At 37.0% G+C, this 21,881-nt stretch overlaps 1 protein-coding gene across 1 annotated transcript in view; it reads right to left on the bottom strand.

Annotated features, from left to right (window-relative positions):
* Positions 1-4,063: 4,063 nt before the first annotated feature.
* PIK3C3 (phosphatidylinositol 3-kinase catalytic subunit type 3) overlaps positions 4,064-21,881 on the bottom strand; it is a 152,139-nt gene continuing 134,321 nt past the window's right edge. Inside the window, exons 24-25 of the mRNA XM_025931079.2 lie at positions 14,256-14,381; positions 4,064-4,423 (exon numbers count right to left, since the gene is read on the bottom strand). Coding sequence (XP_025786864.1) covers positions 4,409-4,423; positions 14,256-14,381 — 141 coding nt within the window. The 3' untranslated portion in view covers positions 4,064-4,408. The remainder of the gene's footprint in view (positions 4,424-14,255; positions 14,382-21,881) is intronic.

The raw sequence follows: 21,881 nt of genomic DNA, 5'->3' as shown, positions 1-21,881 counted from the left end.
AAAAATCAGGTATTTTATTTGGGGAGTTATTTGCTAAATTCAGACCAGCTAAGAACTAGGACTCCTTGGAGAAATGGTTGACTCCAGAGCTGAGGCAGAGAAAGGAGATGAGCCTGGAATATCTTGTTGTGCCAAAAAGTAAAAAAAGGGCTCAAAGAATATTGGGACTATGTCAAGGGACACAGGCACCAGCTTGAAAATACCTCAGTTCTGGCGCAATTTTACCATCAAAATAAGTGATAACAGGAATGCATTTCCTAATACAATAGGAAGCCATATTAATATAAACAAATAAATGCATAATTAATGGATAAAGGAGAATTCTATCTTACAGTAGAACACTAAAAATCGTAGAAGAATAATGAAATTAAAAAAAGAAACAATTTGGCTTTTACCATAGTAATAAATGATTCAGGCAAGAATCATCAATCCATGTTAAAATTGATGGGTAAAAGTGGTAAAGAACAGGATATTTACATGGTTTTAAAGTATCTCCTCATAAAACTTATGAATTGCTTAATATTCTGTAAGTATCAACTACAAATTAATTTCAGAATGAAGAAAGCTGGAAACCATCTTAACCAAGTAATAAGTTACCACACCAGGAATAGGACAAACTGACATCTTGTACCCTCTGGTGGGATGCCTTGAGAAGAACACAGCATTTTAAGTATTCTTACAAAAAAATGAATCAACCTTGAGGAAAATTAGACAAAATTTGTCTAATTTTCTTAGATTTGCTAAGTACAAAGCAAATCTAACTGCTTTGTACTTTTAAAAATATGTCAAAGTCAAGAAAGACAAGAGGGCTGAAGAGTAATTTCAGGTGGAAGATCGCCTTCTGAAGCAGTTCAGCTTCTCTAAGTGTACACAAATCATGGGACATTCACAACCCTCTGAGGCTACTCATACCATTCCTCTTTAAACTGCTACCAGATTCCTATAGTTTTTAGCTAATGTCCCTTTTCTTTTCCAGGATCCCATCCAGGTTGTATGCATTCTTTATGGTGAAGTTCATATCAAATTATTCATTTTGGCAAACCAGTATATTTTCTGTATTCGATATAGATAGTCCATGGTGTTTTGCAATCTATTTTTTTTTTATCCTAAGTCTCAATCTGGTTTATTTATCTATTTTTTAATTGCAATGTTAGGTCTTTGTGCAAAGATACAAGGTACATCAGGATTGTAGGTTAACAGTTGCATAGTCAAGATTTATTTTACCTGTATGTTTTCGAATGATTTATGCCAAGGCAAGTATGGATATGTATTATGATGATAAAACTCCATTTCTTAAAAATTTGAAATTTACTTCAATTTACTTTCTCAAGAATTTTTAATTTTGTTTTATTAACTACTGCCTGCACCTTTGGTAATCCTGTTCATTACAATCAGTCAACAAATCAAACAATCAATCAATCAACAAATAAATAAATGGAATTTTGTTTTGGGGGGATCCAAGTCTCAGGGACCACATACACATACCTCCTGCACATAGTAGAGGTCAGGACTGTCACCACGGACTCAGTGAGAAATGAAGGCCAGGAGAATTTGATGGTCAAGACTCTGGTCACTAGAATCTGAGTTATTCAACTTCAAATCCCAACTCTCCTCTCACTTGCAACCTAACTTTGGGCAATGACTCAACTGTCTTAAAATTCTGGAAAATGGGGACACACATCTGCCTCATTGGACCATTATATACAGAATAATGAGATAAAGCATATGAAGCAATTAGCAGAGTCCTAATATATAACAGTGAGCCTTTATAAATGATGTTGACTGCTATTATTACAACATATACCCAACTGAAACCTCTATAATACAAATGAGCTGGGGAACATCTAAGCCTAGTGTATACAGAATAGCAAAAATCAGGTTGTATCAGTCCTTCATTTAGGAATGTGAGCCACACTTTACTTCTTTCCCCACTTTTGCAGCCCCACTTTTGGTGGCTGCCATCAACATTTTCTTTCCTCAATGCAGAAATCTCACTCTGAGTGCTTATGGTACGTGACCATGGTACCCACATTCTTGAATCAAAGCACTGTGTCCTCACAAACACCTTTCTCAAACTCAAAACAAATATTGACAGAATGTGGAAGGTAATGATAATGAAGAAACATACAGACTACACTGTAAAGAAGGCTCTGAACAACAAAAACAATCGAGTTTGGGGAAGAGAGTAGGAACAAAGAGGTTGCTTGAAGCAACAGAAATTAAGACTGATAAATCACTTTTCTTTCTGATGTAGGCTCACCACCCACAGCTAAAATACTCTCTGCAAAACCATGGCCACTGTCTATCCTCAAAGATGCTATTTCCTCACTCAGTACCCATCTTCCTTCTTAGAAAACTTTACTTCCCTTATGATTCTTACCAAGTTTGCACTGAATACAAGGTTATTCATGATCAACTCTCCATACCACTTGTCAGTGTTGGCCCTTATAGAATTCCTTATTAGTCCAAAAATAATTCATTGAGCCCCACTATCAACGTACTACTACCTATGCAAAGTGCAGCAAAGTTCATAAAGATGAGTAAGATGGGAGTTTTTACCTTAAACTTAGCTCAAACTAGTCAACAAATGAAGGTTCGAGGGTCAAATCTGGCCAAGGCCTCTTGTTACATGTTGTCTATGGCTGCTTTTTTCCCCTAACAGCAGAGTTGAGTTGTTGTAACAAAGATTATATGCTTTCCAAAGCTTAACATAGCTACTACCTTGGCCTTTTACACAAAAAGTTTGCCAAACCTCTGAATTGGGAGATGCAAGTATAACAATAATACCCACCTTTACTAAATGCCAATTAAAAGGCCATAAATAAAGAGTTTTAAGAGTTCAGAAGGTTGGCCACTTTCAACAGGGCCATTTTGAGAAAAGTTTTCAGAGCCAATAGACATAGGACTCAAAGAAAGAGAATGCAGATGGGTTCAACACTTCATAACAACAGAAAGTGATAAAAACATGTGAAGCACAGAAAAAGCAAGAGAAGGATGGAGCTTCCAGCTCATGTGGGCATCAAGTCTCTAAAGATGATTTGCAGAGGCCCTTTCATCTTTTCTGGTTTTCAAGTCAGCACGTATGTTTTACACAAACCAAACTCCATGTGCCTCTAAGGATGTCTCCCAATTACGTGCTTGCTATCCAGCTGGTAACCTCATTCTAAAAGGGCAAGCTCACAGATAATGACGATGTGGTGACAAACAGATGTTGTAATTGACTGTACTCTCTGAAACAGTGCCTCAATTTAACCTTCTAATCTTTCTGTCATCTGATATTTAATATTTATTCAAATATTATTTACTCAATGGAAGAATGAGACATTGTTTTTCTTCCAAAACAAAGTCACATGTGACTATGCAACGCATTAATTTGTAGAGATTATTAGTGTGTTACTCTTCTATTTTCAGATGTGCCATTTTCCCAAAGTTCCACGAGGAAAAAGGCTAGATGGATTAGCAGGACTTTTAGTCTTAAAAGACAAACAATTATCAGAAATAATAATCAATAATTATTATTAAATACAAACAATAATCAGGAAAGATATATTATATTAACAAGTCTAGGAGAGCTATTTCAAAAAGCTTTTGAAAAGTAAGTTTACATCAAAAAAGTATTTATTGCAGAAAGACAATTTATGCTTACATGTGTATGTAAAAATATCTTGGGCTCAATACTAACAGCTGTGTCATTGTTATCTTTTGGCCAGTGACTCAGATTGACATATTTGCATGTCTTGATTCATGTACTTACAAGCTAGGAGAACTGTGAACTAACCATAGTTTTCAAAAAAGATATATATTTAAAAATGAGAGAAAATGACTGTCTTATTTGAAGTATATGCAATTGTTGAACTTTTGTAAAAGAATGAGTCACAATATGTAAACCTTTAAGTACTGTAGATTAGGCAAAAACAAACATGAGCAGGGGAGAAAGAGGGGGAAGAGAAGGAGGGAGAAGGGAGAGACACAACAAAAAAGCCTTCTTAAGTGAGACAGTCCAAATTCATAACTGCTGTCTTGGTGTGAAGAGATGATTAAAAAAAAAAAGAAAAAAAGAACATTTCAAACGCAGAGACTAAAATGTTTTACTATTTCAACATAAAATTCTTCCAGAACTCTCAAAGTATATACATGATCCTGGAATAAATTTTTCACTTCTTAGCTTATTAACAATGTGTACATTTGAAAATAAATATGTACAATATTTCAAAACAAACCCTTCAAGACAATTTAGACAGGGACATCCAAGGAAATTGAATTCAGGCACCATGTAACATTTAGGATATATGGTATCTTGAAGATTAAATGTTCTCTTCCTTGTTACTCTGAAGTCTTCCTTAGACAGAGGTTGCTTCTAAAGGAGTTCTCTTAAAGAGCCAAACATTTTGAGGTGCCAAACCCAGTTTCATTTTCTCCAGTACTATGAAAATTAAAAACAGATAAACAAGTAGTAATTAACATCAATGTTCACAAAGAAAGACAACAGAGTCTATAGTTTTTTAAAAAAATGCTTAGTTTTGTCATGACATTTTTAGAGACTGTGAAAACCTGTTGCTTATTCCACTTCATTGAGTGCAACCACTTTATTCCAGTACTGAGCTGGAATCAAATCAAAGAAAGTAGTCCTGAAAGAACAAGGAAGCCCGGTCAAGAGTTGTTTGGGGGCCAACATACAAACAGTGTTTGATTTTAAGATACCAAGTAAAAATAAAAGAAAACAATGCTTTTATCACCTATTTTTGTTACTTTTCTTCACAGTTACCTCAATATGGCTGATAAAGAGATCTGTGACAATGACCCTCTTTTCATTTTCTCTCTACATTAGCATTCATTGAAACTGAGAGGATCTTACTTTTGAGAACTACTAAGCAAAAATAATCTGTAACAGTTAACGGTTGTCATTAACACTTACAGATGCCACCAACCACCACTTTCTCAGCACAAACAACTCTCCCTGTTGGGCGAACATACACTGAGTCATCCATAACTCATGTGCCATCTTATTCAATAAAATAGATGTTGGCCATTATCTCGGAGGAAATAAGAATGCTGTACATGGGAAACAAAATCTTGTTTCCGTGAACTTCACCTCATTATTACTCTGATAAAAAACATGAGGGGGAAAAAAACTCACTGACAAGTATTTGTGGATGTGGATGTGCGTTCACATATATGTGTAAAAATGTCAAAGATGCTGACTGATTTTGGTCTGATATGATTTAGGGTGGCAATCCTAGTAAGAATATGATAACATTCAGCTTTAATGCTAATACGAGGAATGTAATTTCTGATTTAAGAAGCTGCATAGGGGGCACCTGGGTGGCTCAGTCGGTTGAGTGCCTGACTTTGGCTCAGGTCGGGATCTCGTGGTTTGTGAGTTTGAGCCTCGCGTCAGGCTCTGTGCTGACAGCTCAGAGCCTGGAGCCTGCTTCGGATTCTGTGTCTCCCTCTCTCTCTGCCCCTCCCTCTCTTGTGCACTGTCTCTCAAAAATGAATAAATGTAAAAAAAAATTTTTTTAAATAAAAAATAAAATAAAAAGAAGCTGTATAGGGGCACCTAGATGGCTCAGTAGTTTAGGCATCCAACTCTTAATCTCAGCTCAGGTCTTGATCTCAGGGTTTTGAGTTTAAGCCCCATGCTGGGCTCCATGCTGGGCATGGAGCCTAGTTAGGGAAAAAAAGAAAACAAAACGCTGTTTGAATATTTTCAAGAAGATGGTATCAGAGAAAATCAACTTCTCAAATGGTCCTGGGCACTTATATAAAATCACATACATTTATTTGGTGCCTACCATGTGCCAGGAATGCCTCAGGTTGTGTGAGAGTCCCCAAGTTACTTAAGACAAAAAAAAAACAAAACAAAAAAAAAAAAAAACCTGAAGACAAAATGCTCATAGAGAGAGTCACCACTCATAAACACACACAAGCACATCCAAAAGTTGGGCAATGGTTGGGGAACTCATTCCTGGCAAAGAGCAAAGAGGTAGTGCTTGTGAGGGTTTGGGGGGAAATACTACGTATGGGAAATTGTCATGGGGGTAAATCATTAGAGTATAATACAAAAAGGACTCTTTTTAAGGCTGGTAGAAAATGATTAAAGCTGAAAATGCAGGTTAGAGCCAAATTATGAAGGGTCCTCACCTGTTAGGAAGTCTAAATATCCTGAAAACGATAAAAAAACCACACAAGTGTATATATGTGTTTGTATGTGTGAGAAAAACACTGCTACTGAACAGTCTATAATATATCTCCTAAGTACTTCAAAGTGTCTCTGTGAGAAAAAAGTTAGTAATACTACGTAGCAGAGCCAGTCCCAAAATATTCAAACGCCCTGTACATTTGATGAATTTATAAAAAACAGTTAAATGTAACCAGAAGGGCAGAAAAACAAGGTTACGACGACTAACCTTCCTAAAAGCAGTTAATGAAACAAACAGACAAATCTCACCGTGGATGATACTCAAGTGTTTAAAAACTTTCCCCGGAGAAGAAATTAAGAATTTAAATTAAATTAAAGGAAATTAAATTTCTACAGATAAAAAGTAAACTGCAGGGCATTTTAGCTGAAAATTCTGGGGCATTCTGCTGACTGTTGCTATTATAGTAATTAACTGATCTTAAGACTTTAAAACATTTGGAATGCAGCAAGCTCCTCTAGTAGGTTTTTAAATGTCACAGGTTTTGGGGCGCCTGGGTGGCGCAGTCGGTTAAGCGTCCGACTTCAGCCAGGTCACGATCTCGCGGTCCGTGAGTTCGAGCCCCGCGTCAGGCTCTGGGCTGATGGCTCAGAGCCTGGAGCCTGTTTCCGATTCTGTGTCTCCCTCTCTCTCTGCCCCTCCCCCGTTCATGCTCTGTCTCTCTCTGTCCCCAAAATAAATAAACGTTGAAAAAAAAATTAAAAAAAAAAAAAAAAAAAAAAAAAAATAAATGTCACAGGTTTTGATGGCTATTCGTGCCGTGGTGCTGACAGCAGTGCAACAGAGAGCACATGTGGGTCAATAAAATTCAAGCAAGACTGGTTTATGACCAACGTGCAAAATAAACGTTGTCCCACATTTACCATATTTACCTGGGAGTAACTACTCCCAATGGCTCCTTTTTATATCATACTCCATTGTCTGTCTGCACAGCTGACTTTTTCTTTCACTGGGCAGATGAAAGATCAAAGAAAAATTAAAGATCATTTCTTTTTTTATTTACAAGTGTATTTTTTAAAACTCGCTACTCACAAAAAAATCCATTCACCTCCATTAAATTAAAGCTTTAACGTGTATCAAGAAAAACATGATTTAGAAACTACTGTCTATTTCTACAACCACAGGTCTGGGTTTGATTCTGGACTTTTGTCCCCTATTAACCACGAGACCTTGTGTATGTTATTTAACTTCAGCCTCGGTTTTCTCATCGATGAAACAGGCCTGGTGATATACACACTTCACAGGTGTGAGGATTAAACAAGGCAAAGCAGAGAAATCTCTTTACATAATTCCTGGTACATCCAAGTGTTCAATAGGCTGTAATTACTACTATTATTGCTGTTTCTTTGTTGTTAATTTTTATTCCTCCCAGGATAATTCAAACAAATTAGGAATAGATCAGATGGGAGACACAAAATGATATAAAATAGTTTTGTATGATATACTGGCATTATGATATTTATTTAAGCCACTGGTCTGGGAATCATCTGACTCTTTAGAAAATTATTTAATAAAAAAAAAGTTTGTTTCTTGAGAAAAAATTTCTCTTTGGCTAAAGAATTTAATACTCTTTGTTTTGTTCAATAAAATATTTTATACTGTCGTCCTTTATTCCAAATGGTAAAATACGGTCCATATAACATAAACTCAGAAATGATGCTCTCTTCTCCTCTCTGCGGGCATCTTCTGCATCTATGTGCTCTCACGGGAGAGTAGAGGGTAGAGCAGGCACAGTGCAAACATCTACACTGTGGTCAGTGGTAAGGTCAGTACACAAAGGTAAAATAGCAACACAAAAAAACACGATTACTCGAGAAAAGCCCTTCACAAGGAAACACATTGCAGACAGTTATCTCCCCCAAAAGTCCAAAACAGGAAGCTTTTCCCTTAATACTGACGCAAAACAACTTGTTTCTCTGAGCAGCAGATGGGGCAGATAGATTGCCTGTACTCCGAAGCCGTGTTGTGCAAAACACGAGAATCTTCAATACTGGAATCACATGCAGCACAGTCATGGGAGACACTGGGTCTGAAACATTACCAAAGGAGCTCCTCTCACATTTATTAGAGGACGTATGCTCTTCAGGAAAAACATCAGGTAGAACAACCACATTGTTTTTCTCCTTTCATTTTTCTTTTAATCCCCACAGTATGTATAGTTGAATTCTCTTCAGCTAAAGGCACATAACTTTACCTCAAGTGTTAAGTTCAGGTGCCCCTCTGCTTGGACCTGTGCTTTTCCCCCTTGAACACCACAGGGGCTAAGTAAGGATTCTTGCCAAACGTATAGCAGTAATGTGTTCTCGGTATCTTGGGCTGGAATTTAGGCAAACTTTCTGAACCTGATCTGTTACTGCTTTACTCTCAGTCTGCAAAAAATGCACCTCTAAGTATTAAAATGATTGGAAACCACACCCCACTTTCTAGCCTTCTATCATCAATCGGTAAAAAGAGAGACAGGAGAAAGTAAAAACAGGGAAGAAATCGGTTGTACTGTGAGAGATCACCATCCAAAGGCCTAGTTTTAGTGCAGTAAGTGCCCCAAACTAAGTGACCTCTACCCTTCTGTGCAGCTAAGACTAGAAAGCCTTTTAAAGACCATTTCAGTGGAGACAAGAGTTCTGATGAAGCAATTACAAAGACAATGACCTAAATAAAAGTGTTTTTCAGTGGAAAATTTGTATCACTAATAGGTGGGTGTTGCTAGGCAACATATATTGCAGTGTTTAATCTCTACCCTTCCTAGCAAATGGTATGATGGAAGAAAATAAGGCTTTTCAGCATTGCAACATAATAGTTCTATGTGGCAATTTTGTGGTCTTCTTATAGACTATAATTTCTTTTATGCTGAAAAACTATAGTTTTTGTTAACATGTATCAATTAATTTATCTCCATTTTTAGAAAACTGTCCTACAATCCACAGTGATTAATAGGAATGCACTGAAATTAGCCAAACTCATTTAGCAACGTACATCTTTATAATAAATGCTTTGAGTGACCAGAAGAAACAGATGTTGGTCACCCGGATTTGCATGTGCAAATAATTTATTAGTATCACTACCTAAAAAAGATACATAGTCACTATTTAGAAAATATACTGCATTTAGGAGTGTGAGTTTCAAGAAGAAAATAAACTTCAGTTTAGATATAGCTATGCTTCTGTCATTTGATAATTTCAAAAGACTATGTGAAGTTAAAACTTTACTCAGTGTCTCCTGTAACCCTCAATGCCTAAAAAAATTCCAATGAAATCAAACATCCTTAGTTTATTCTTATTCTGATATTGTTTCAGTTGCACAAGAGTACAGACACAGGTGACAAATATATTTAAGGAAACCTCAGATAGCATGAGCATTTTCAAGTTCATCTCTTAGGATGTAGAAAAGGGGATATTCTGGTAAAGACCTGAATTTAATAAGTTAGGAAACGTTTTATGTGGCTCAGCCTTCTCATTTATAAAAGAAGAGAATGTTAAAACTCACTTTTGTGGTTGTTAAGGATTATATAATATTAAAAAATAGCGAAGCACTATATGAAATACAAAGTTCAAATAAATAACGTATGGCTATTGTTGTCTCAGACACTGTTATCTGTCATTATAAAGTAGACAGCTGAGAGAGATGGTCTAAAAATTTTTGTCTACATAAATATTCATGTTGCATTAAACCTCCACTTTTACCTGTCTGGGATGATGCTGGTAGTATTAAGTCACTGGAATAATCCAGATATTTGCTCTTATTAATATTCATGCTGCTACAGCCTTAATTTTAGATAATAACACTATTTTGTTATCAAGAATCTATCCTAGCCCAAGAAAGTTTGTAACAACGAAGACCAAGTAAGATCAAATAACTATTTATCCAGGATTTCTAAGAAAATAGAAACCTAAAAGACTTAATACTTCTTTCCAAGAAATATAATCATCCATTAGTTCATATGTATAAAATGATCCTTCCCACATCTAAGAATACATCCATTTCTATTACCAATTTATCACCCATATTCATATTTTCTCTGTGAACATTAAAGGTATGTGTATCAACTCTTAGTTCTCAACAACCTTCATAATTTAACCATCAGTGCTGGGGGTTTCATTTACTTTTAGTTTTTGTAGTAGTCAGTATAAGCTTTATATATGGAAAGCAAGTGACCTTTGTACATCTCTGATTATAGATTACATTTATATTAGTTTTTACCTCAATACCAATCACTTTACCGATGTGGAAACTGAGGCCCAGAGACATTGGTAAATGAAGGTGCCTCTATTACTACCTCCCCCAGATAATATGTGGTCCCTTTTTTTTAATCTAGCTTTCTGTCTCCTCTATTTTTAACACAGAATATTAAGAGAAAGAGTCTTTCTATTCTTAGATGGAGTGAGCAATGCAAAAACAGGCATCTTATGTAATTGACAACACAATTTCAAAACTATAGTAAAGTATGCCACAAGTTCATTTACAGAACTTGAAGGCTCAAACTTTAACCTGGATTGTATCAAATAAGTGGTAGTTAAGCCTTCAAAGATGTAACACTTAATCCTTCTCCTCCCAAGAGAACACTCTATCTCTTGTTCCTGAGAACAGGGGCTGGCCTTGAGACTTGCTCTAAGAGGCCTGCTGCTTCTGTTCTCGCGTTCCTGTGGAGCAGCCAGTCACCATGCAGTAGAACAGCAGCCCCGGCTAGAGTCCTGAGTGGTGACAGAAGTGGAGAGGCCGTCTGGAAGAGCACCAAAGAGATGTGTGAAACCTTCTGGGCCCTTCAGACAAACCCAATCATGGGCTGAAAGCAGCTGAATAGTGAACCCACCTGACGTAACAGGAAACAAAAGAACCATGTGGTTGGGCTCTGGCTGAAATCTTGACTAGAGAATTATAAGAAGTTTTTTTAAGTTTTTTAAGCTAGGAAGTTCAGGTTTGTTACATAGCTACAGATAATCTGAAATGAGGTGTTAGGCAGCTGCATTAATTTCAAGTGTGGAATTTTAGCTCCATTATATATGGTAAATAAATGTCCAGGAAAATAAGGGAGAAAAATGAGAAGCTTCAAGTATACAAGAAAGAAAACCCATGAAGGAGAGAAATTTGTACAGTTGTCAATAAGGACAGAGCAAAATAAAATATAAATAACCAACTCTAAAGGAAATGCAAAGACACAGAAGTTAAAAGTTTCTAACCTCACACATGTTACAACTATTTGAGTATTAAAAAAGAAAAACAAAAGGTGTACATAGAAAAAGGCAGAGAGAGATGGGCGACTGAGTGGCTCAGTCGGTTAAGTGTCTGACTTTGGCTCAGGTCATGATCTCACAGTTCATGAGTTCAAGCCTGGCATCCAGCTCTGTGCTGACAGCTCAGAGCCTGGAGACTGCTTTGGATTCTGTATCTTCCTCTCTCTGCCCCTCCCCCATTGTGCTCCATGTCTTTCTCTGTCTTAAAAAAAAAAATAAAAAGAGGGGCGCCTGGGTGGCTCAGTCACGTAAGCATCCAACTTCAGCTCAGGTCATGATCTAATGGTCTGTGAGTTCGAGGCCGGCATCAGGCTCTGTGCTGACAGCTCAGACCTGGAAACTGCTTTGGATTCTGTGTCACCCCCTCTCTGTCACTACCCCTCCCCCACTCACACTCTGTCTCAAAAATGAATAAACATTAAAAAAAATTTTATAAATAACTTAAAAAATAAAGGGAAAGAAAAAGGGAGAGAAAATAACAGGATTGCGTGGGCTATGCCACAGAAAATTTCATTAACACATAATATAAATAGTGGTGAGCAAAATGTTGACAAGAGAACTGGCTTCAAAATACTAGATATGGAAGTCAGAAGATCTGGGTTCAAGTTTTGGTTCTGTCCCTTCTTTGTTAGCCACATGAAGATGGCTAAGTCATTAAACCGTTCTGGACTTCTATCCTATTCTATTGCTTCTATTGCTCTAAAACACTCTGCTGTTGGGGCGCCTGGGTGGCGCAGTCGGTTAAGCGTCCGACTTCAGCCAGGTCACGATCTCGCGTTCCGTGAGTTCGAGCCCCGCGTCAGGCTCTGGGCTGATGGCTCAGAGCCTGGAGCCTGTTTCCGATTCTGTGTCTCCCTCTCTCTCTGCCCCTCGCCTGTTCATGCTCTGTCTCTCTCTGTCCCAAAAATAAATAAAAACGTTGAAAAAAAAATTAAAAAAAAAATAAATAAAAAAAATAAAACACTCTGCTGTATTATGTGTGGACTCAGATTCACCATTAGCTAGACAAATCACTTACATACCATCTGAATCACAGTTTATTCTCTTGAGAATTGACTGGATAGGATTAATAACCTAGGACGCAGAACTTGATTTGGTCCTTATAATAAAATATGACCTGAATTGGTGTTCTGGGAGAAGAAACTTTTTGTTAAGCCAGGAAAAGAGTATAGGCTAACATCTACAGGAAGACACCCCTTTAAGTTCACTGGATATTTTTTAAGTGGATAAGCCATTGTACTAATAGGTGAGTAATAGATATAGCCCTGACTTCAAGAAGTTTGCATTTTAGGAGTTATAAGACAAGAATCCAAATATCTATAATAGAGGGGCACCTGGGTGGCTCAGTCAGTTAAGCGGCCAACTTCGGCTCAGGTCATGATCTCGTGGTCTGTGAGTTCGAGTCCCGCATCGGGCTCTGTACTGACAGCTCAGAGCCTGGAGCCTGTTTCAGATTCTGTGTCTCCCTCTCTCTGACCCTCCCCCATTCATGCTCTGTCTCTCTCTGTCTCAAAAATAAATAAACGTTAACAAATATCTATAACAGAAAGCAAATATAAGTGCAACTCAATAAGTTAAAAGTATTATAAATATCCAGAGGAAGATCAATCAAAGTGGCATTAAGAATACATCTTGGTGGACAGACTGGATTTGGTAAGCATAAGTTTACCAAAGATTCATTATAAGAAAAGATGGATGTTCTGGTGCTGACGAAATGGCAGCTGCAAAGTAATCACAGAGACAGAAGAGATCAAAATATTCAGAGACAGTATTAGGGAAACAGCTTGGAAAGTAGCTTGGAATACAATCCTGGAAGGCCTTGAACTTCCAGAGACCGGTCTTCACTGTTAGGCAACGGGGAAACACTGCACATTGACATTAACAAGGGGGGCGAGAGGACAAAGTAAAACATTATATTGTGAAAATATATCTGATATTTAGAATAAAAAATGCTTACAGAAAAAAAAAGGCTAAAACAGAGAGAAGAGTTATAAAGCATTTTAGTTATCCAAGGTATCGTAAAGAGCAAAAAATGGATTAAAATGTTAGGAGTCCAAAAATGATAGAAAATGGTAATTAAAGAAATAGTTAAACTGGCAAGGCTTGGTGGTACAATGGTACCGGGTGAGGGAGAAGTCAAGTGGACAGGCTTTGAGCTTGGGTGATTAGTAAAATTACCAACAGAATATGCAAAGTGAGGAAAGGGTGCACAAGGAGAAGAGTGTGAGGGTAGGGGACAGAGGGAAAGAGGTCTTATTTTTCTGTTTGCTCACCATTTTCATAATCATCCTCATTATGAAATTCATAATGAAACCAGGCTTTAAACCTGAGGTTTAGCATCACAGGCTAGTGTGAAAAGGTCTCCCTCCCTCAGACATTTGTATGCAAGCTTCTGCTAACAGTAAGGCTACAGACAGACCTTTTCCATACATGATGCGCACTGCTTCACTCAGCTTCAAAACTCCTTTCCCAGCACTTCACCATTTGTGAAAACCCAACATGTGCTCAAGTCTCACTTGCCAAGGCCACCGTTAGACCCATGATCATTCTCAAGGAAGGTTTACAATCACCACTGACGCCAAAGGACAAATACACCAATGCTAATACTCCACAATTTAGCTGACGACTAAGAAAATTTCAGTGGGCTGTTTTAGAATTGATAATGTACGCAGCATGTTCACAGTGGCTGGCTGCTGAGATGGCAAAAACGACTTGACAAAGAAAATAAGGAAAAGGCATCATTAGCAGGAGAAAAGTATGGCTCTCTGAGGACTCTGGGGTAGGACACGGGGAGGCAGAGATAAAGTCCACTGCACTGAGAACTTACCTGGGCAAACTTGTGAATCTGTTCTACCACTGCAGCAAAAAGAGCATGGACACTTTCATCAATCAGACTCTGCATGTAATGCACGGCCTCTTCATCAGACAGGTCTAGTCGGAATTTATCCTGAACCTAGAAGATCATAGTATGTTAGTCTTGGGGGGGGGGGGGGGGGGGGAGAACATACTTTGAAGAGACAGAACCAAATGGATACAGACGTTATTACAATATATTATGACTGATTTCTGTGACAAAGAAATGTTTTATAACTTACAAGAAGTTCTGAAGTTATTATTCTTTTGAGTGTCAAAGTTTACTGTTTTTGCTATATGCTGTAAATCACCCTATCCTTGTTGGTTGTTACCTAGGAATAAACCTAACCAAAGATGTAAAAGATTTGTATGCTGAAAAGTATAGAAAGCTTATAAAGGAAATTGAAGAAGATACAAAGAAGTGCAACAACATTCCATGCTCATGGGTTGGAAGGATAAATATTGTTAAAATGTCAATACTACCCAAAGCAATCTACACATTCGACGCAATCCCAATCAAAATTGCACTGGCATTCTTCTCAAAGTCAGAACAACCCTAAAATTTGTATGGAAACACAAATGACCCCAAATTGCCAAACTAATATTGAAGAAGAAAACCAACATGGGAGGCATCACAATCCCAGACTTTAGCCTCTACTACAAAGCTGTAATCATCAAGATAGTATGGTATTGGCACAAAAACAGACACATAGACCAATGGAATAGAATAGAGAAACCACAAATATATGGACAACTAATCTTTGACAAAGCAGAAAAGAGTATCCAATGGAAAAAGACAGTCTCTTTATTTTATTTTATTTATTTATTTATTTTTTAATGTTTATTCATTTTTGAGAGACAGAGAGAGACAGAGCATGAGCGGGGAAGGGGCAGAGAGAGAGGGAGACACAGAATCCGAGGCAGGCTCCAGGCTCTGAGCTGTCAGCACAGAGCACGATGCGGGGCTTGAACTCACGAACTGTGAGATCATCTCACATCCCCTCACCTGCGGCAAAGTCGAGCGCTCAACCGACTGAGCCACCCAGGCGCCCCAAAGACAGTCTCTTTAACAAATGGTGCTGGGAGAACTGGACAGCAACATGCAGGAGAATGAAACTAGACCACTTTCTTACACCATACACAAAAACAAACTCAAAATGGATGAAAGACCTGAATGTGAAACAGGAAACCATCAAAACCCTAGGAGAAAGCAGGCTGCAACCTCTTTGACCTCAGCCGCAGGGATTTCTTACTTGTTACATCTCCAAAGGCAAAGGAATTAAAAGCAAAAATGAACTATTGGGACCTCATGAAGATAAAAAGCTTCTGCACTGCAAAGGAAACAATCAACATAACTAAAAGGTAACCGACATAATGAGAAAAGATATTTGCAAATGACATATCTGATAAAAGGCTAGTGTCCAAAATCTATATAGAACTTATCAAGCTCAACACCCAAAAAGCAAATAACCCAGATAAAAAATGGGTAGAAGGCATGAATAGACACTTTTCCAAAGAAGACATCCAGATGGCCAACAGACACATGAAACGATGCTCAATGTCACTCATAATCAGGGAAATACAAATGAAAGCCACACTTGAGATACCACCTCACACCAGTCAGAGTGGCTAAAATGAACAAATCAGGAGACTAGATGCTGGCGAGGATGTGGAGAAATGGGAACCCTCTTGCACTGTCGGTGGGAATGCAAACTGGTGCAGCTGCTCTGAATGCAACCTCAGTGTGGAGGTTCCTCAAAAAATTAAAAATAAAACTACCCTATGACCCAGCAATAGCAATACTAGGAATTTACCCAAGGAATACAGGAGTGCTGATGCATAGGGACACAGGTACCCCAATGTTTATAGCAGTGCTTTCAACAATAGCCAAATTATGGAAAAAGCGTAAATGTCCATCAACTGATGAATAGATAAAGATGTGGTTTATATACACAATGGAATACTACTTGGCAATGAGAAAGAATTAAATCCTGCCATTTGCAGCAACATGGATGGAACGGGAGAGTATTATGCTAAGTAAAATAAGTCAGTGTATCTTGAGAAACTTAACAGAAGACCATGGGGGAAGGGAAGGGGGGAACCAAGTTACAAACAGAGAGGGAGGAAAGCAAACCACACGGGACTCTTAAATACAGAGAGCAAACTGAGGGTTGATGGGGGGTGGGGAAGAGGAGAAAGTAGGTGATGGGCATTGAGGAGGGCACTTGTTGGGATAAGCACTGGGTGTTGTATGGAAGCCAATTTAACAATAAATTATATTTTTAAAAAAAGAAAAACTAAATAGTAAACATGATTCTTAGGCCCTGCAAATTAAAAATAAAAAAAAATGTTCTTTTAACTCAAAAGGGTGCTTTATTTTTTCACATTTTGAAGCTAGAACTACTGTGTAAGATTTAAAATGTGACATATTTATTAATAAATAATCTCCTTCACTTTATCCCTGTTGTTATTAAATGGATATACCAAGGTGAGATGATAATAATATTCTCCCCCACTGTTTCACTGCCTATAGTAGAATAGAAACTATGTTAGTCACCGGCAAAATCAACTGAAGTAGATCTTCCAAAAATGTCTCCCTTCCTATAGCAATTCCTTATACCTCTGCAAAAAACTACTTCAGTTGGTCTGTAATTTCCAGTGACAGAAATTTCTTTGTTTCATATTTATAGTTCCAGTTGATTCCCAATAACAAGAAGCACTAGAAAAATTAGTAGAAACATATAAGAATGGTTCCTAAAAAATAAAAGTCAATGTTATTGATGACCACTTTGTGTAAAACACTTCACATCAAGATTTCGCCTGACTCTGAGATAGCAGTGAAGTAGAATAGTATTTCCATCTAGAAGATGCAGAAACTGAGGCACAGAGAATTTATGAAGCCAACCCAAAGACCCTTAACTGATGGCAGGGGTCTCACACTTCCAGACAATCTCATGCCACTGCACGAGATTATACTCTACTCCTTTCTCCTCTTATAAGTGATCCATATATACCTTGGAAAAAACAGGCAAGGAGAAAATGATGTTTCCAAGCAGATAAAAAATGGTCGTATTTAGTATTTACTGTTAAGTATAGAATTTAACTACCAGAAAAACGAAGAAGGACACAGTACAACAACCATGGCCGTGGAACGGTGCTCATCTCTTTGCTAGATCGGAGGTATACCAAATGACCCAACAGCTCTGCAGCTTCAGGCTGGGAAGTACAAGAGAGGTGGGCATAAAGAGTGAAGGACGATTCGGCGGAGGGACATCTAAAGGTCTGGGTTTTTTTGTTTTTAATTTTTTTTTTTTTTTTTTACGTTTATTTTTGAGAGAGACAGGGCATGAGCAGGGTAGGGGCAGAGAGCGAGGGGGAGACACGGAATCCGAAGAAGGCTCCAGGCTCTGTGTTGTCAGCACAAAGCTCGACTCGGGGCTCAAACTCGTATGACCTGAGCTGAAGTATGGCTCGTATGACTCACATGACCTGAGCTGAAGTAGGATGCTCAACTGACTGAGCCACCCAGGTGCCTCTGAAAGTCTATCTTGAATGAACTAGCTCTCCTATTTCTGAATCCCAATTAATGGCATATCTCTTCTTTGAGTTTAATCCTTTATTTTCCTTGACTTAGAAAGGTGTCTGACAGGTCTGGAACTATTTTTAAAAGCATCAAAAAACTACAGGGGCGCCTGGGTGGCGCAGTCGGTTAAGCGTCCGACTTCAGCCAGGTCACGATCTCGCGGTCCGGGAGTTCGAGCCCCGCGTCAGGCTCTGGGCTGATGGCTCAGAGCCTGGAGCCTGTTTCCGATTCTGTGTCTCCCTCTCTCTCTGCCCCTCCCCCGTTCATGCTCTGTCTCTCTCTGTCCCAAAAATAAATAAACGTTGAAAAAAAAAAATTTTTTTTATAAAAAAAAAAAAAAACTACAGATCAGAAGAATCAGAACTTCAGCCAATTGATCAAAACTTAAATGCTTGTATATGCGCTTGCAACACAAACAGAATATATATATTTGGCATAAAAAGATGTTGTTTACCAAATATGAAAAAATAATCTTTTATAACAATGAAGTTAAGGTTAACTGCATATAAATGGTTGATTTGGTATCACATATACTGACCGGCCTACTTGGTATTGTCCCCTAGGTCCTTAAGATTCTAATCATTTTCTTCAAGCTATATTCTCTTTGCTCTTCAGATTGTATACGTAAGCTCTATTTATATGTGTGCATGCACACAAACATGCACAAACACAGTCTCTAACATTCCAATTAGTACTAAATATTGAGTTTGTCTTCAATGACCTTTTGATGTACACTCTTCTTGCATCCACACTCTCAGGGGTGTAGAGCTATTCCCCACACAACACACATTTCTAGACTAAACTATATTGTCTTTGGGGGCGACTGGGTGGCTCAGCTGGTTAAGCGTCCAGCTTCAGCTCAGGTCATGATCTCATGGTTCATGGGTTCAAGGCCTGTGTGGGGCTCTGTGCTGACAGCTCAGAGCCTGAAGCCTGCTTCAGATTCTGTCTCCCTCTCTCTCTTCCCCTTCTCCACTCATACTATGTATACTCTTTCTTTTAAAAAATAAACATTAAGAAAATAAATTTAAACTACTTTGTCTTTCATAAGGAGCACAGAGATATCATTTATACTTAATCCTTACCCTTTGTCTCTGAAAGCTCAAAACACATCATTGCGAAACTAATTTAGCATTCGTTAATAAATACTTTTGCTTAAAACAATTTAGTGTTTAGCATCTCTGAAATAAGAGTAACTTTCATTAAAATAATAAAAGCAGACACTTCCTATTAAAATTTTTTATTTAAATTATTAGAATAAAAAAATTTTCCTTGTAATAATTATTCAATCACAAAAGTGATTACAACAAAGGAACACTTTTCATTCATCAAGGTGAAAGAAAGAGTTTTAATCTAAACAGCATTTCCTTGCTGAGTTCATTTGATTATCTGAACTGCATTAGAATAATAAAAAAAATCCCTTAATTGAATAAAAACCAGAATTTAAAATAAAGAGTAATTAAAAAGAAAAATGATAACAACTGAAACCCCCATCCAACTACTGCTAAAAGAGAATCAATGCTATAATTGTTTGTAATAGGACACAAGACTGCTAAAGCAAAATGACACCTACATTACCAAAACTCCCTAAGAGTGGATATTATGGCTTATATGCTTTAATAAACATAACTTGTAGGCACCAAGGAAATTTAATTTTACAGGTCATTTGAAACAGATCTTCAATTTGTAGATTTTCAATTATACATACACATATTCATTATAAATATGTGTATACATACAAATATGTATACATACAAATATATATGTATATAATTTTTTTTGTTTTACAGATTAGTCAAAGATCAATTTAGAGAAAGAACATATCCCTTTATTCTTCAACACAAAACAGTATTATCCCTTTATTCTTCAACACAAAACAGTATTATCTTGTTAAATTCCTTTGAATAAACTCATTACCACAATTTAAAAGATTTATTACTCATTTAAAGAAAAACACGAATGAAAAAGCACTGCTAAGTGGTGATGTTTATCCATTAAACTATTCTATTTCTCTTTCTTTCTTTTTTTTTTTCTAAATAGAGACTCACCTGTATCAAAAAGCTAAGAAAATTCAAAACTCCCTGTAGATAGGCAATTGCCTTTTTTCAACACACTCTCCCTGGTAACAAAGTGAGTAATTTGCTAGGAAATACAGTTTTGTTTTGTTTTTTTTTTTAATTGAAGTACAGTCAACATACAATGTTACATCAGTTTCTGAATACACAGGTCTTTTATCTCAAATATCATAACTTCCTTTTATTCACTAGGACAATCTAGTCGGAGAGAGCTAAGAAATCTTATTTCCATACCACAGGTTCATAAAATACCTCCTTTTAATTTATTCACAAAGAGCTGACAAACCTAACTGGTGAGACCCTTCCTGGCCACAAATCCTAAAATTTTCAAAATCAATGCCAACTCAACATTTCATTTTCCCCTCACTTTTATTTTTTCTCTAAACACTAATCACTATTAATATGTTACATATTTTAACTTACTTTATCCTGTTTCTTTTCTGTTTCCCTTATTAGAAGGTAAGCTCATTGAAGGCAAGAAATTTTATTTTATTATTACTATAACTCAAACAATAAGATAGTGCTTAAGACATAGTAAATCTAAATAGCTCAATAAATACTGTTGAGTGAATGAATGAAGTAGAAAAAATATTCATGAGAAGGATAAAGGTAAATGTAGGAGAATAATCACCCTTAGACTAGAGGAAGGCAGGTAGGGTGCAGTTCAACACTAATGACTGTTTTGATCCACTAATAAAAGAGGATTTAAAGCAAATAGGGCAAAATGTTTAAATACAGATGGTGATTACTGGGTGTTTGTTACATGAGCATCTGTATTCTTTATGATTTAAGTAGTTCATATAAAATTTATTGAAAGAAAAAACTAGTATGATCTGTTTGCTCATTTGGAAAATGAGTCTATCCATTATGCTTTAGTTATATTAGCACTACAACACTTTGCTTTTATCAATATGCATTATTTTTACTAGACTACTTGGATAACTTTGTTCTAAATTATTAAAAGGATTAAAGCAACTTCTGTGCAAGCTTCCCACAGCATATAGCAAAGACTGGCACACTAACCTACTACTACCAGATACTTAACTGATGTCTGTGATTGATGACCATGTGTTTAAATCATTGTGATTCCATCTCACATTTTTTGGGCAATTGGGTTTTATAAGAAATGAACAAATCTCATCAACAAAAATATTATGTATCCCATCTATAAGTATTCAATTTCAAAAATTAAAACAAAACTGATATATACTAAATTAAGTTAAGGAGACAGGAAAATATTGTTGCACTTTGTTAGGATTACTCTAATAATTTAACTAATCTCTCCTTCTCTCAGCTTCAAATTGCTACACTCTATTTCCCTAGTTGGCTTCTATTCATGAGGCCAACACAAAAATGTTCCAAGTGGTAAGACTTCGAAGTAATGTTAGCAATTGTTATTTCAACAAGGTATAAAAATCTACACTTTTTCTGTTTAATGTTTATTTATTTTTTGAGAGAGAGAAAGATAGCATGAGCTGGGAAGGGGCGGGGAGGGGGGTGGTGCAGAAGATCCAAAGCAGGCTCTGTGCTGACAGCAGAGAACCCGACATGGGGCTCGAACCCACAAGCTGAGATCATGACCTGAGCCAAAGTCGGACACTTAACCGACTCAGCCACCCAGGCGCCCCAAATATTTACATTTCTTAAAAAATGAAATATATGAAACATAAATTTTAGCCTATTCCAGCATAAGTTTACAACATTATCAGGACTTTAATGTCAAGTGTATGTTGCAAATAATTACTTCATATTCTTAATAAAAGAGCAGAAAGCAAAGAAAACCTTTTATGAAATACCCTTTTGAGGAGATGTTTGGTGAAATACATTTTTTTCAAGGTTCACTTAATTGAAATCAGAAAACAGCTAAGGAGTACCCATCTAAAGGCAAACAACTAATACATACATGCATTTTTTTCTTCACAAAATAAGTTACTTCTGTGTT

Source organism: Puma concolor, chromosome D3 (assembly GCF_028749965.1).
Source record: "Puma concolor isolate L17-30 chromosome D3, mPumCon1.1.hap2, whole genome shotgun sequence".
Taxonomy (NCBI): Eukaryota; Metazoa; Chordata; class Mammalia; order Carnivora; family Felidae; genus Puma; species Puma concolor.
Note: the sequence above shows the minus strand (reverse complement) of the source record. Positions and strands in the feature narration are given on the sequence as shown.